The following is a 15719-nucleotide window of genomic DNA, read 5'->3' as shown; positions in this document are numbered from 1 at the left end:
ACAGTACTGTGCAAAATTCTTAGGCACATAAGATGTTTCACAAAACATTTGTCTAAAGATGGTTATTTATATCTGCTACTTTAGTGGGTCAATAGGAAATATAAATGTTAGAATCCCAAACTTTACTTTTTCAAATAGAACAGGGAGCCCTGCAACAGATGTCATGGCCCCCACGAAGCCCCCTACTGAATATTGTGTCAGTCTGAGATTAAATATAGAGACTGAAGCAATTAAGACTAAATAGATAGAAGAACATGAATTGTGTGGTGTGGTGAATTCTCCAAGAAGCTTGAAACATCTTATCTGACAACAACGAAAAAAACTCTGTCCAGGTGTACATAGGAGACTTGGGGCTGTTTTAAAGGCAAAGGTGGTCCCACCGAATGTTGATTTAGCTTTTTTATATTTACTGGACTTTGTATGAGGCATTTTCACAAGGGCCTAAAACTTTTGCACAGTACTGTATATAATTTTATATATAAATGATTTAAATTATGCATCTAAACTGCCCAGCATGTGCCTAAATTACCATAAGAAAAAGCTAAAAAGGAACAAAAGTAATTCAACATTTATGTAAGTTTGAATTAAATTATTATAAACTTTAAAAAACAATTTTACAGTACAAAAGTACTCTGGCATTTATGATATTGCTTTTATACAATTGTATTAAAAAAAAGTCTATAAACAAGTTAAAGGAAAAGTTTACATGAAAACTGTAATAATTGAATCACCCTCAATTTGTTCAAAACCCATATTAATTTCTTTCTTATGCAGAATACAAAAGGAAACGTTTTAATGAACATCATGGATATCTTTTCAATACAATGTCAGTTGATAGCGACTCACTTTAAAGCTTAAAGAGTACCCAAAAAAAACATAAAGATAGTCCATGTAGCGCATGCGTCATATTCTAAGTCTCCTGAATACATACAATTTATGATTTTGGTGGGGAAAACTTTACGTTTTTATTTTTTGTGAAAAACCTGATGTCTGTTGCATGTCAATAGATGATAGAAGCTCGCTCACTTTGTGAATTATTAGTGGAATCATTCCTTTAGTATCAAGTGCAGTAACTTAAATTTTAGACACAATATGGCCAGTTATTTTGCCTATTTTTATCTCCTTGTGTTGCTCTTTATATCTATTCTTTTTTTCAACATAGGTGTTTTGCTTGTTTATTGCATGTGTGCCCATTCCTACATGATAGTGAAGTTCTGCAATGTTATGATTAGCTCACTGGAGGACAACAGTATGTTAACCATTTAAGGTCTAAAGGTGTTTTTAAAGATTGCTAAAGATTTCCTGTTTCAGTGGCATACCCAAATTTAAAGGCTTATTAGTTGACAAAAAACAACAAGTGTCAAGTTCTTGGTATCATTGTAAAAATATTAAAACAACTCTCAGCCTAAGAAACTGCTAAAAAAAGCAAAAATGTAAGTTTTATCTTATTTTTATGATCTGAGATCATATCTCTCAAGGTGTAAATAAAGTAGCTTTGTTTTGTTCAAAATCATGTCACCTGTACACGAGTATCAATTTTGTGTTGATACGACAAAGCAGTCAATAGTAATTTAATTTAAAAATATATTTTTCCTAGTGTCTACAAACATCTCCAAACAAATAAAACATAATAATTTTACATAAGAACTAATAACACACGCAAATACAACAATGACTAAAGGTATGCTCTCCCTCCAAAGCATGTAGGCATGAGTTACGACATCTCATTCAGTTCCATTCTGTGTCATTTGAGCCATCATTGAGTCTGTGTCATGGCCCCATCTGGTGGTGGCTATATATCATTAGAGTGAACGATCATCTCTGCCCATATTTGGATGACTTCCACCTCTGGTTGCATCGATCTGAATCCTAATACAATTGGTTTAGATCTATGCATCCGATTATATTGTGTGCGCTCGTTTTAAAGATCACCTCCTGTAAGTAATGGTATGTGATATTTTATGTTCCGTTTATTTTTTGCAAAGTTATAAGCAAAAACGCAGCAAATACAAATTTAAAATGTATGTCAAAGATACATACTTAGCTATTACACAGGTATATTTTTTTCTGTGAATACAAAAATATACTTGTTGTATTCTACTCTTTGGGAGCTTTCCAATGACATATGACACATGGTTATTTGATCAGTTTGATGTCTTTACCAATAATAATAAATGTGTAGTGCAATTTTCTTTTTTATAAATTATCGAAACAAAACACTTCTGATTTGTCTGCAAATTTCAAAGTACTTGTTCAATTTTGGTCATAATAACTACATGAATTGTAAAGTAGAGGTTCTAAGCTTTCAAATGATACCCATTGTGTGTTAGTCAAGACTGTTCTAAGTAATATTTTAAAATTAATTTTTCTCACATGCCCATTTGAGAATAAAGGATTAACTAAAAGTTACAGTTGCATAGTGAACCGCATCACCATCTGAGGTGTCTGCTGGACACACAGCAGTGGAGACTGAAGATGTGTGCTTTGTTTTAGAATGTCTGAAATGAATGCTGGAATAATGAATGTCTTGATTGTCAGAATCAACTTTCAGCATGAGGTCAGAGGATGTAGTGCCGTGGTGCACAGATTCATACTGGGGGTGCGGAAAGAAAAAGGTTGAGATTACATAACATTTTTAATATATATGTGTCAAATTAAATATTTTTGTCAGGCATTCTCACCAGTACATCCTCATTTGCTTCCCTGTGGTTTTTAGACAGGGTACACCTTCTCCTCCTTATAAAGAAATAGATTAAGTTACGCAACTATTTAATCGAAAACAATATACAATTATGTCCAAAAGTCTGAGTCCACTATTGTCAAAATCTTATAACAGATTTCACAGATTTTCAATGTGGTCACAAACATTTAGCTGTATGTAAAGCCATTTAAAATAAAAGGATATAGATTTACAGACCTATACCACAGGACTCCTATAAGTGCTCCTATAAGTGCAAGGTTCAGAAAGACAGACAGTATGACTGCTGTGTTTTGTAATAGTGTGCTCTCCTCTGGGCCTATACAACACAGAAATAAATAATTAAAAAACAAAATATACCATATATATTAATTAAACTGCAGCAAATAGTTTACACTTAACCACTTTGTGAACGCTATGTTACCTTGTACACTTGCACAGGAATACTCTTGCAGCTCCTCTCTACTGACTGAGTCCAGGTACAACTTGTTTAATTTTGTGACTCCATCTGTTACCTGTTGTCCATTCTTGTACCAAATGTAAATGTGATTGTTATTCAGAGTGCATTTGGTTGAACAGCTTAATATAATTGTCTCTTCCATTGATACAGTGGCTGGGCTGCTTGTCACTTGCGTATCTAAAATAAAACAGAATTGACATTTACTACTTACATAGATTTTGGTATTAATACATTTATGTTACAATTAAAATTAATTAATTTACTGTACAAAGTGTGAAAACACATAAAACAGAGGACATATGGCTGTCTCACAGAGTCAAACTTTTGTTCCCTGTCAAAAAGCTACACTTTGATGCTGCACTGATTTAGCACTTTGGGAACAACTTTAGGTGTGACCAGTTGTGAATATGTGTGCAACACGTCAATGAAATTGACCAGAATTTATAGCCTGTGCTAGTGACATCATTGGATGCACCTGTAGCAGGGCTACAAATAGATGTCACAGGTGCGTCGTCAGATCATTTGTCTTCAGATCATTCTGTGTGTGTTGTGCTTCTTGACTGTCAGAACTTTCTACTTTCCTCTGTTAGGAGTCAGTATTGTTAGGCAATGCGCGGAAACCTTTCTCTTTCTCTTTTCTTTAAAAAAAGAAGAAAAAGAATGACTGATAAACAAAGCAAGCGGTGTGTGTTCCCATGTTTGCGCTCTATGGCTGAAACGGACACACACCAGTTTTGTTTTGTGTGTTTGGGGGAAGAGCATGCTGCTCTTCCATTGGGGGGGGGGTGCACGAGCGTGGCGATCTGTTTACAGTCAAAATGCTTTGCAAAATGCTGGGGCTCTCGCATAGATCTGGTTGAGAAGCGAGAGACGGGTCCGTCCCTATCGCTCGCTCTCTCCCCAGATCCAACTGATCCTTCTCATAAGCCTGAAGCGCGCTTCGGCACCTCTTCGGTTCACGAGGGGGACACTGAACTAGACCCCGAAGCCTCCGCCAGGCGCCGCCATTTGCGCCATTTAGAATTTCAGCTGCCACCAGCCAATAATTTCGTAAGCCAAATTGAGCCGCCATCTGATAAAGTTTGGCTGAGCCGGCTAGAATTATTTGCATCAAATAATAATTCTATCACATAGAGACATACACACACGAAATATATAAACAATACACGAGATCTATTTTCCCACTGGATTCATAACAGCACAGTCTTGTGCTCGTTGCTATGATACACAGACTCACAGTGAATTGACGACCAATTAAAATTGCTCGTTTTCCGTACAGAAGAAGCGATGCATTTTTTTCTCGCACTGAGGTGAAATGGCGGAAAGAAGCAAGCAAGTTAATTTTGATCTCACTTCTCACATACTTTCCTAATTCCTACTTACTTTTTTTTTAACTTAGGCCTACCCAGACTTTTGTTAAATCTTCAGGGCACGGTTGCACAAACACCTGAATCAAAGATTGATGTTATGAACCAAATATTCTGGAACGGAGAGATTTATAGCACTGAACGTGATATTACTGCAGTAACAAACCACCGTTTCCACATTGCTAATTCACGACGCATGCTTCAGTGTACATTGAAGTGAAATGTGCAAAACTTTGTCCAAAATAATACTGTAAACAGTGTGTGTTTATATTAAGGCGAGACACGGCAGACAAAAACATCGTTTTTTTTTTTACTGGTCAATTTTGAGATTTTTGGATATTTGTCTTCAATAACATGTCTTCTTTCAGACTTGTGGTGAAAAAAAGTCCGAAATACACATTTAGGTCTTTATTTTACTACACTTCGTCTGTTTGCGTCTGTAGATTTCTCATAAATTCAATAACATACTTCTCCGCGATCTCTGCCGTCACGCAGGTAGTGTGCCGGTGGAATTAGGGATGCACCGAAATGAAAATTCTGGGCCGAAACCGAAAATACAGGATGCACTTGGCCGAAAACCGAAACCGAAAAAAAAAAAACGAACAAAAAAAAAAACAATTGTGTGTATAATTGTATTAATTTGATACTTTTTCATTAATTTCATGAATTTAATGAATCTGAATTGAAAAACTACAAACCAATAAAATAAATCACACTTTTATTGAAAGTAACACCAAAATTGGACAAAAAATATATTAAAACTATATTAAATATTCTTCTTCTTTCAGTTCTGTAAAAATCTAATTTTACAGATTTTATTAACAATTATCCAAATAATGTAAAGTTTTAGAAAACTATTATATGAAAAACAACAGTCAAGTAATGAACTTAGCTAGCATCTTTCAAAAAGTTTAAATATGCAACAGTAATTTTAATTAAAACAAAAAGGCAGAACACAGAATGGCAGAGGGCCTCTATTCCACTGATCTATATATAACTATAATATATAATTATATAGGCTATATAGATCAGTGCTCTGTTCTGTTTATGTAAACGTATGTACACTTTAAGTGAAAATTATTGTGCAAAACAACAGTGCAAAACAGCAGTAATTGAACTAAATCCAACCTCAACTGTAAACGACAGATGTATCCTCAAGTGAAGAACAAGTGGAATGTAATTGCTATACACATCAAATTGGACTGCTTTCTATTTAAGTACAAGCGAAAGGTTTCTCTTCAAGAACAAAATTTGCTAAACTTTCTGACAGTCTCTCCTGTCAGAAAGCTCATCAAGAACATGAGATGCTGCACTGAACAGTCTCTCACTCTCTGTGCTGGTGCTTGGGCAGATAAATACCTGTGCGCAATCCGCGCAAGCAAAGGAAAGCGGTCTTTGTTTATGCGACCGTAGTCAAGGGGATTGTCGCTTCTGGCGTAGTTCAGCTAGATACGCCTCAAATTGTGTTGTAGCAGCGCTAGTTGTGACACTTTCATGTAGAATCTCTTGCTGTACTCTGTATATATATATCTTGACATTTCTGCTGAATGAACACTGCAGATCGCAAATTTGATGTCCTTATTGAAGAATTTCCACACCGCTGACATGATCGGCCTTTGTTTGGTAGCGCTGTGTTAAGGGCTAGATCGATCCAGAGTGAAATCTGAGCACTGAGGGGCGGGGCGAGGAGGTATTTTCGGCTCATATTTTCGGCCTTTTTTCTCTTTCGGCCAAAAACCGAAAGTGCCATTTTCGGCCGAAAATTTTCGGCGGCCGAAATTTCGGTGCATCCCTAGGTGGAATGCATGTTTAGTTCCACTGGCCTACTGCTCAATGGCAAACGATCATCACTTGCTCCTTCAAGGTGTAATATGATAAGCTTCATCCATGATAATGCCAAGTTATTGTATACAACTTAGCCTACATACATTTAGCCTAAACACAACACATTGTAGGCTATTTGAAAATGTTTAGTAGCATACAGACTACAAAATAAATATGTACATACGTTGTGAAAGTAAAATCTGGTGTTTTCTTTATTACATTGTATTGCATTTTGTAGAAATATAGTGTAAGCCATGCATTGCTTGGAAATATTGAGATCTAGTAAATCAGTATAACATAGTATGACATCTGTAGACATGAAGTGGCAGCTTCAGCCATTTGCAGCTATGAAAAGTTTGGCGGCTGCAGCAGCCATTTAGGTTTTGGCTGAGCCGGCTAGCCAGCCAATAACTTCATCAGCCAGCCATTATTCTCAAAACAAATGGCTTCGGGCTCTACACTGAACCTTTGAATGGTTGGTCACGATCAAGCTCATGGATGCATATTTTCATATAGAAATTATTCCATAACATAGGAAGCTTTCGGGGGCAAAGCTTTTTCAATATCGGGTTCTTCCATTCGGCCTAGCCCTATCACTCCACACATTCACGAAATGCATGGATGCAGCACTGGCTCCTTTGCGACTCCGGGACATCCGCATTCTGAATTACATAGACGACTGGCTGATACTAGCACAGTCACAAGAACTGGCAGTTCAGCACAAGGATATCGTCTTAGCTCATCTGGTTTCTCTGGGTCGAAGACTCAACGTCAAAAAGAGCATGCTCTCTCCAACTCAGGAAATTACCTATCTGGGTGTTGTATGGAATTCGATCATGATGCGGGCACAATTGTCTCCCACTCGAATCATGTCCATTCAGAACACCCTGAGCAAAGTCAGGCTAGGCCAAGGTTGCACTGTTAATCAGTATCAACGAATACTAGGTCTCATGGAATCTGCGTCCTCGGTGCTCCCTTTGAGCCTTCTGCACATGAGACCGTTTCAGTTGTGGCTCAAAGCCAGGGGATTCATCCAAGGGCCGGTCCCCTAAGGCAGATAAGGCTTACGCGCCGAGTGCTTCGTACCCTTTCTATGTGGTTCAGACCCCGGTTCCTCACTTTGGGTCCCACTCTAGGTGCGTCTTGCCGTCGCAAATTGCTAATGACAGATGCCTCCCTGACGGGCTGGGGTGCGGTCTTAAGTGGTCGTCCAGCTCAAGAGGAATGGGAGGGTCATCAGCTCGATTGGCACATCAACTGCCTCGAGTTGATAGCGATATTTCTGGCTCTGAAATACTTCCTCCAGTATTTGAGAGGCTGCCATGTCCTGGTGCAGGTGGACAACACAGAAGTAGTCTCTTAGATAAACCATCAATGAGGTCTACGTTCACACCAGCTAAACAGACTGGCATGGCAGATTCTCCTTTGGGCCCAGGGCAAGCTCCTGTCATTCAGAGCAGTTTATATCCCTGGATGCCTGAATGTGGGAACAGATTTACTGTTCTTCGATTTCCAACAGACAGCGCAATGTCCCCTCTACTTCTCTCTGAGTCACCCAGCCCCCCTAGGTCTGGACGCAATGGCACATACATGGCCCAGAATGCACCTGTATGTGTTTCCTCCAGTTTCTCAGCTCCCGGGAGTCTTGGCCAGAGTTCGCCAGCAAGGGTCTTGCCTCTTACTGATAGTGCCGCATTGGCTGAACAGGGTATGGTTCTTGGAGATAATGTCTCTTCTCGATGGCTCGCCTTGGGCGATTCCGGACAGGAGGGACCTTCTGTCCCAGGTGCAGGGGACAATATTTCATCCCCGGCCCGAGCTTTGGGACCTTCATAAGGGACACTGGGCTTTCACCTGAAGTTATCAAGACCATTCTAAGTGCTAGGGCTCCCTCTACTAGAAGTAGTTATGCCAATAAATGGGGTGTCTTTGAAAGATGGTGCAGTGCACATAATGCAAATCCAGTTAACTGCCCGATTGCTTCGGTTCTGGACTTTCTGCAGGAACAATTGTCAACAGGCACATGTCCCGCCACTCTCAGGGTTTACATAGCCGCTCTATCGGCTTGCCATGCCTTGATTGATGGGGTGCTGTTGGGGAGACATACTCTGCTCGCTTGTTTCGAACCTCTAGTGTCAGCGTCTGATAAACTTCTGACTCTCAAGATGGTTTTTCTTATGGCAATTACTTCTCTAAAAAGAATTGGGGATCTACAGGCTCTGTCTCTCTTGCCAGCCTGCTTAGATATTGCCCCAGGAATGGCTAATTCAATTTTGCCACAACAGGGGGGGCGGCCGCCACCAAGCAGACTATGTCGCAATGGGTGAGGGACGCTATTGCCCTGGCCTACAAGGCACGTGGTCGAGCTTCGCCAGTAGGTATCAGGGCTCACTCTACTAGAGGGGTCGCCTCCTCTAAAGCCTTGGCTAGAGGTTTCCCTCTGCAGCATGTTTGTGATGCGGCAGGCTGGTCCTCTCCAAACACATTCATAAGATTTTATAGTTTGGATGTTCATGCCACTCTGGGCTCTTATGTCCTTAAGTCAACATCACAAGCTCATGTCTGAGACCTCTCACACTCTTGTGAGCACAACTACACAACCGTAAGGGGTCCGGACATCCACAGTGCAGCGGCGTGGGTATTCTCGTTCCCAATGTGCTAAATCAGTGCAGCATCAAATTGTATCTTTTTGACAGGGAACGTCTCTGGTTACTTAACTGTAACCCCTGTTCCCTGATAAAAGCGGAATGAATTGCTGCGCTTCATTGCCTCACTGGGATGCCCCAGGACTGCTCTTCAGATAAAAATCCTTGACGATGCACCTGTGACGCATCTATTTATAGCCCTGCTACAGGTGCATCCAATGATATCACCAACAGAGGCTATAAATTATGGTCAATTTCATTGATGTGTTGCACACATATTCACAGCTGGTCACACCTAAAGTTCAGTGCAGCATCTCGTTCCGCTTTTATCAGGGAACAGGGGTTACAGTTAAGTAACCAGAGACGTTCCCTATCTGTCACTCACTTGACGTTGTGTCGATGTAGTGACACTAGGGGTCGCTCTTGGGAGCCCCAAACACCTCTGATCTTTGAGAAAAGGCCAATGGGAATCGGAGAGTGGAATTTGCATGCCACTCCCCCGGACATATGAGTATAAAAGGAGCTGGCTCGCCACCTCTCATTCAGATTTTTTCTTCAGAGCCGAGCGGTTGATTTGCAGAGAGCTGAATTCCACTGCCGATCCATTCAACTCACTTAGAAGCGTATGCTGTTGAATATACGGTGTATATTAGGGGCTTTCTCCCTCTGCACGATTGATGTAGAGTACGCCCCTGGGTGCTTCGACAGCTAAAAGAGTATATATCCTTGCAAATAAAAGAGTATATTTCCTCTAAAAGAGTGTGCGCTGATGGATTGTATCTTTTTAAAGATGCCTTTCCGTCTGTGTGTAATTCCTGGTTGCGGTCGCTATCTCATCAACACAACGTCGAGTGAGTGACAGATAGGGAACGTCTTGGTTACTGTCGTAACCTCTGTTCCCAGATAAAGGGAACAAGACGTTGTGTCCCTCTTGCCACAACGATGTACTGTACTACCCGCTGAAATTTCCGGGACCCTGTCTCGGCTCCACAGCACAAAACCTGAATGAGTGGTTGTGAGCCAGCTCCTTTTATACCCCTGAAGGGAAGCGGCATGCAAATTCCACTTTCCAATTCCCATTGGCCTTTTCTCAAAGATCAGAGGTGTTTGGGGCTCCCAAGAGCAACCCCTAGTGTCAATATATCGACACAACATCTCATTCCCTCCATCATCAAAAACTTTATTTGTACTATTTTATAAATATTTTATATTCCTTCGGCAGATGGAGATGATGATAATTAAAACAAATTGAAACTATTCCTAGGATGACTTGAATTATCGGGCAAAAATAGAATAGATTACATTTGGGGTGTTTTATGGTGCTTTTGTGGTGTATTTCATGGTCTTTGAGTCGCAACATATTCTGAAAACTCTTTTTTGTTTCAGAAAGTGAAAGCTGTTTACCTTAAGTAAACATTTTTTTAAATGTTACGACATTTAAACATTTAAAAAGTAGAGTTTCAGTAGCTTTGCTGTTTGGGCCCCTTTAGTGGTATAAAAGATTTAATCATGAACCCATGTAGTAAATATATATATATATATGCAGTTTATCATGAGCAGTTACCTGTGACAGTAAGATTGACTCCGGGTGAACCGGAATATTTGCCGTTGGTTATGTTAGTGATGATCCTGAATCGATATTCTCCAGAGTCGCTTATCTTTACGTCTTTGATTCTCAGTGTGTTCCCCAAATACTCCACACGACCAACAAATCCCGGCTCTTCATGTAGGTCCAATAAATCCCCAGGACGAACGTAATACCAGAATGCTTGAATTACTGTATAACCAGCTGGATGTGAGTATGAAGAGGGAATGTCTACTGTTGAGCCCACCAAAGCACAGACTCTTGTAGAGGTGTAAGTCACATTCCAGCACATACTCTTAGAAATGCCTAAAAGAGTGAAATGCAATTTAAATTCACATGGCAAAACTGTTTTAAAACAACTGTTCACATATACTCATGTTTCAACAAACAGTATGGAGACTCGAGTCAACTGTAACTTTTTTTATCCTTCATTATTCACATCTCATCTGTTGATATATATATATATATATATATATTTACATAAAAAAAACACACATATATAGTTTTTAACGTAGGAATGTTTCTGAGCATATGGGCGCCCTAAAGCTTGATTTTACAATGGAAGAAGAATATTTTTTTCTTTATGGATGAACAAAAGTACCCTAGGCGAACAAAGCCACATTTATGCTACACATAAACAAAACGTCACTGCACTTTGTCATCATTTGTAGGTGAACTAAGTGAAGCCCGTACCAATTAGGCTTAAGTAAATTGGAGATTAATTACACAAAGATCAATCACAATAAATTTACAAAAAATAACTATACAAATGAACAATTATGACTATAAATACAAATAAAGAACTATATAGAAAAAACCCAAAAAGGCCTGGTGGTTCGGGGGCTCTAATTGGTCACTTATACTGCTTATAATGTAGCTAGAAATGACCCTGCTTTAACAAGATACTTTGTTGAAATAATGTTCACCACACATTTTAAGATTACATGGCTTACAATTTTTACTTCATAACTAGTGTTACAATTGCCCCAACTTTACAATCTTGTATGGTTGCAGCCAGCGATAGAGTTAGCATCTATCATTCATGTTAACGTTTAACCAAAAAACGTAGCGGTGAAATATATATTAGTTTGAATTCAAAGGCATCATAACTTTAGACAGCAGAAGAAAAACAAATTCTAAATCATTTATGTTGATCTTTTCTCACAAAGTGAAACAATGGCACTCATTTTCTCAGGCAGAGGAGGAACTTGAGATTGACTGAGCATTTACTGAGTAAGTTTTATCACTCTAGCGTGTTTGTGATTGAAGAAATTACTGTTAAGATTGCCGTGAGTGTCCCCTAATATAATTCTGCTCTATTAAGGCTAAGTATCATGTAAATGTCACACTCACACACAGAAGATGAGGAATATGTAAAGTCTTGGTCAACAGAGCAGGAATAACTGTCAGCATTATTTCTGAATGTCACCAACATGCTTTTGGACAATGTATGTTTTAAGTATCGTCCATTCTTCTTCCAGTAGGTGTGATAATATGTGGAGGTCAAAGTGCAGGAAGATTCACAGGTCAGTTTTACTGTTTGATCTCTCTGCTCTGCAGATTCAGGATTCATTCTCAACTGTAGATCTGAATAAAGTAAACATTTAAGATACTTCATGACATGACAAATGAAAATTGCTTGAACCACTGACCAGAATCTAGCAGCAATTTCACCTGTGACTGTCAGATTGACTGCTGATGAGCTGAGATGTTTAACTCCATCCTTCATAATGAACATGAGGTGATATTCTCCAGAGTCTCTCTCTCTTAGATCTGAAATTATGAGTGTTGAATGTGTGTTTGTGTTTGTGATCTGATGTTTCACACGTCCTGAGTAATCAGAGTCTACAGTCAAATCTTCAGGTTCATCTTTGTATCTCCAGTTTGTACTCTGTTTCTGACTGAACCAGAACACAGTTTTGATGTTCATGTTTGAATAAGAGCATTTCAGTGTCACCTGAGTCTCCTTCAAAGCACAAATTTTATAACAGGTCACAGAGACGTTGTCCAAAGTTAAAGAGCCTAAAAAAATATATAAAAAAACATTTTAAACAAAAATGCATACCATTACAGAGACAGTAGTTTGCACAAATACAGAAGAAAAACTATCCACTATTCCAGCAGTCCAATGAGTGTTCATACTAAAGCAAGTAAAAGGTTTGCATATAGAATATGGACCAATACTCACCCATTTGTCACTCAAACACACCCAACCACATTGCTCACAAATTCAGTTTCTCAATAAATTCTGCCCTACTTGACCTCAAATGACAACGAATCACCACACTTGGGATGTGAGATAATTTGTGATGCCCCGAATTTCAATCATTACAGAGAAGAAATATTGAATGTAATCCAATAAGGATATTACTTTTCATTCTTCAGAAATCAGGCTAAAATGAAAAGCAAAACTGGCACTGTTTTTCAATGAAGATATAAGGAACTTAAAAAAAGATATAACAAAAATATATATCTATAAACAATGTGTTGAGAATTGCCTTTTAAAGAATCTAATGCTGAATTCAGACCATAAAGGAAAAGTCCAATTATTATAGACACTATATTGCAATCCACTACAAGGCACTTTACACTTGGCAACTCTCTGAATGATGCTATCTTTTGTATTGTATTTCACTCTTAACAACACAGAAATCAATCCATAATGATATGCAATCAATATTCAACCTCAGGCCTGGCCATAAATCTCTTCCACATGAATATGTACAGATAAGTGACAGAAAAAAGCTACATCTGAATGAAGTATGGGCACAACAAAACTGTGTAGGGGAGCATGCCCAAGCCATGATGATGCATGTCTGCCACTGAGCTAACTAATTAGTGGGAGAGAGATAAGGGGGGCCGGAGACACCAGTTCGAGAGAGAGCAAGAGAGATGTACGAAGCGTGTGTGTGTGTGTGTGTGTGTGTGTGTGTGTGTGTGTGTGTGTGTATATGCATCTTTGTTAGTTTTACAGTTTATGTTATGTTTGAGTTCAATTTCCTTATTAAAGTTTTACATTGACTGTTCAGCTGGTTCCCACCTCCTCCTTGCCCATCTTAAGAACCTTGTTACAAACTGTAATCTATTTACACACAATTAATGATCATACCTGGAAAGTGTAGCAACAGAATGAGTGATAAGAGTCTGGAGTCCATTCTCTTACTTTCTGTTAATTCATCGACAATGCAAGACACAGAATAATGTTCCTGAATGTCCTGAAAAATCAGACGCCCATTCAGTTTCATTTTGAACAGCCATTAGTTTTGTAGATTTATTCGTCTGTTATTATAGTTCATACAGCATGTGGCCACAATATAATAGAAATCATAATTACAGTAACACAAATATTCAGAAAAGCATGCTTAAAATCTTTATTTATATATATATTAAAAATGCAATTAAAAGATTAAATATACCCACGTTATCTGACTTACTAAGAAGTCGCTGCTGCAGTGTGATTTTAAAGTGCTTACAGTTTTAGAAGCTGTGACACAATCTGCTGATTTTATTTCCTTCCGTTTTTTCTATCTGGAGAAAAAGAGATTTCTTTTTCAGTAAATGATAAGTGGAAGGAGGTGCGTAACTTTCCGAAAATGTTGATCATCAGCTCAGGAGGTCAAGTATTATATGAGCTGTTTTATTATTGTAAAAGATGTTTCCAATTTTCGTAACCCTGTTACCGACATATGGTGCATTTCTAAATAAATTTGAACCCTAAAATTGAGTACATTTGTATTCTCTGGTAATTAAAGAATTACAGTTTTTTTGCAAGATGGACAATCAAGCAAAAACCTGGTTTCATGCAAAATGTGTGATATAAGTTTATAATTTGTTCAAAGGCAGTAACAGGAACATCTCAATGTTACAGTTTATTATTGTAGTTAAAGTTTATTCATTGAAATATGAAGCCACCTACAATGACACAAACAGAGATATACTGAAGCCTACTTTACAAAGAAGGGCAAATAATAGTGAACTGAATTAAATGAATGTAACACAGTTAAAATGGGCAAGGAGGAGGCGGGAACCGGACGAACCATCAAAATAATGTTTAATGAAAACTTAAAAAGACATAAACTTAAACACACACGGTAGCTGCATGTGGCTCTGTCTCTCTTGAACTGTTTTGATGTTCATGTTTGAATAAGAGCACTTCAATATCACCTGAGTCTCAATCAAAGAACAAATGTTCTGTTCATCTCAGGTCACAGACAAGGGGTCAAATGTTTGAAAATAATCTAAGAGTAACAATTTAGCAAAATAGATGATTCAATACTGTAACCAATCCAATAAGTGTAAACACTCTTGACTCAATATGACCATGTTGTGTTAGGGCAGTGGTGGCTCAGCAGTTAAGGCTCCGGGTTACTGACTAGAAGGTTGGGGGTTCAAGCCCCACCACTGCCAAGAAACCACAGTTGGGCCCTTGAGCAGGGCCCTTGAGCAAGGCCCTTGACCCTATCTGCTCCAGGGGTGCTGTATCATGGCTGACCCTCTGCACTCGGATATGTGAAAAATAATAATTTCACTGTGTGTATATATATATGTATAATGGGTGACAATAGATCAATAATTTTTTATCCTGATTGCTATATACTGATTAAGATGATAATCTGATTATTAGTCTGAAGAAGACAGCTGGCATATGCCCCGGTAATCAGAATTCTGGGTCATGTTAACACATTATTAAAATATCCATTGTAACCTAATATTCATTTATATTGGCACATGTCCAAACAAATGCCATCCTGGGTGCCATAAGCTACAGACAAATTCAAGGAATCGTAGAAACACATTTTCGTTTTTGATTATTTTTGTCAACGTGAATCATATTGTCACGATCCCCTGTTGTCTGCCCCGTGTCTCACTTGTCAATTGTCATGCACTACAAACATCAACGAATGACAAGGGATAGAGGAACAAACAGGGTTTAAATACACAGACACAATAATGACTAAACGACATACAGGTGAGAACAATGAAGTGCATGGGCAGTGATGAGGGCAGGGAACTATGGGAAATGTAGTGCATGACAATTGACAAGTGAAACACGGGGCAGACAACAGGGGATCTTGACACATATACAGGTGTATGAAAGAGTCAAAGCAGGCCTCCCTGTTGCTATTTATCATACTGTTGT

At 38.7% G+C, this 15719-nt stretch overlaps 1 protein-coding gene across 1 annotated transcript; it reads right to left on the bottom strand.

Annotated features, from left to right (window-relative positions):
• Positions 1 to 1942: 1942 nt before the first annotated feature.
• LOC127641514 (uncharacterized) lies at positions 1943 to 14056 on the bottom strand. The gene is made up of 9 exons (XM_052124556.1): positions 14000 to 14056; positions 13689 to 13794; positions 12254 to 12601; positions 11933 to 12166; positions 10559 to 10885; positions 3123 to 3335; positions 2918 to 3017; positions 2682 to 2736; positions 1943 to 2593 (listed from the first exon to the last, which is right to left on the bottom strand). The coding sequence occupies exons 2-9, from the start codon at positions 13732 to 13734 to the stop codon at positions 2396 to 2398; spliced, it is 1521 nt and encodes a 506-aa protein (XP_051980516.1). The 5' UTR covers positions 13735 to 13794; positions 14000 to 14056; the 3' UTR covers positions 1943 to 2395.
• Between the last annotated feature and the right edge of the window lie 1663 nt (positions 14057 to 15719).

The sequence above is a fragment of the Xyrauchen texanus genome, chromosome 50 (genome assembly GCF_025860055.1).
Source record: "Xyrauchen texanus isolate HMW12.3.18 chromosome 50, RBS_HiC_50CHRs, whole genome shotgun sequence".
NCBI lineage: Eukaryota > Metazoa > Chordata > Actinopteri > Cypriniformes > Catostomidae > Xyrauchen > Xyrauchen texanus.
This window is presented reverse-complemented; position numbering and strand designations above follow the sequence as displayed.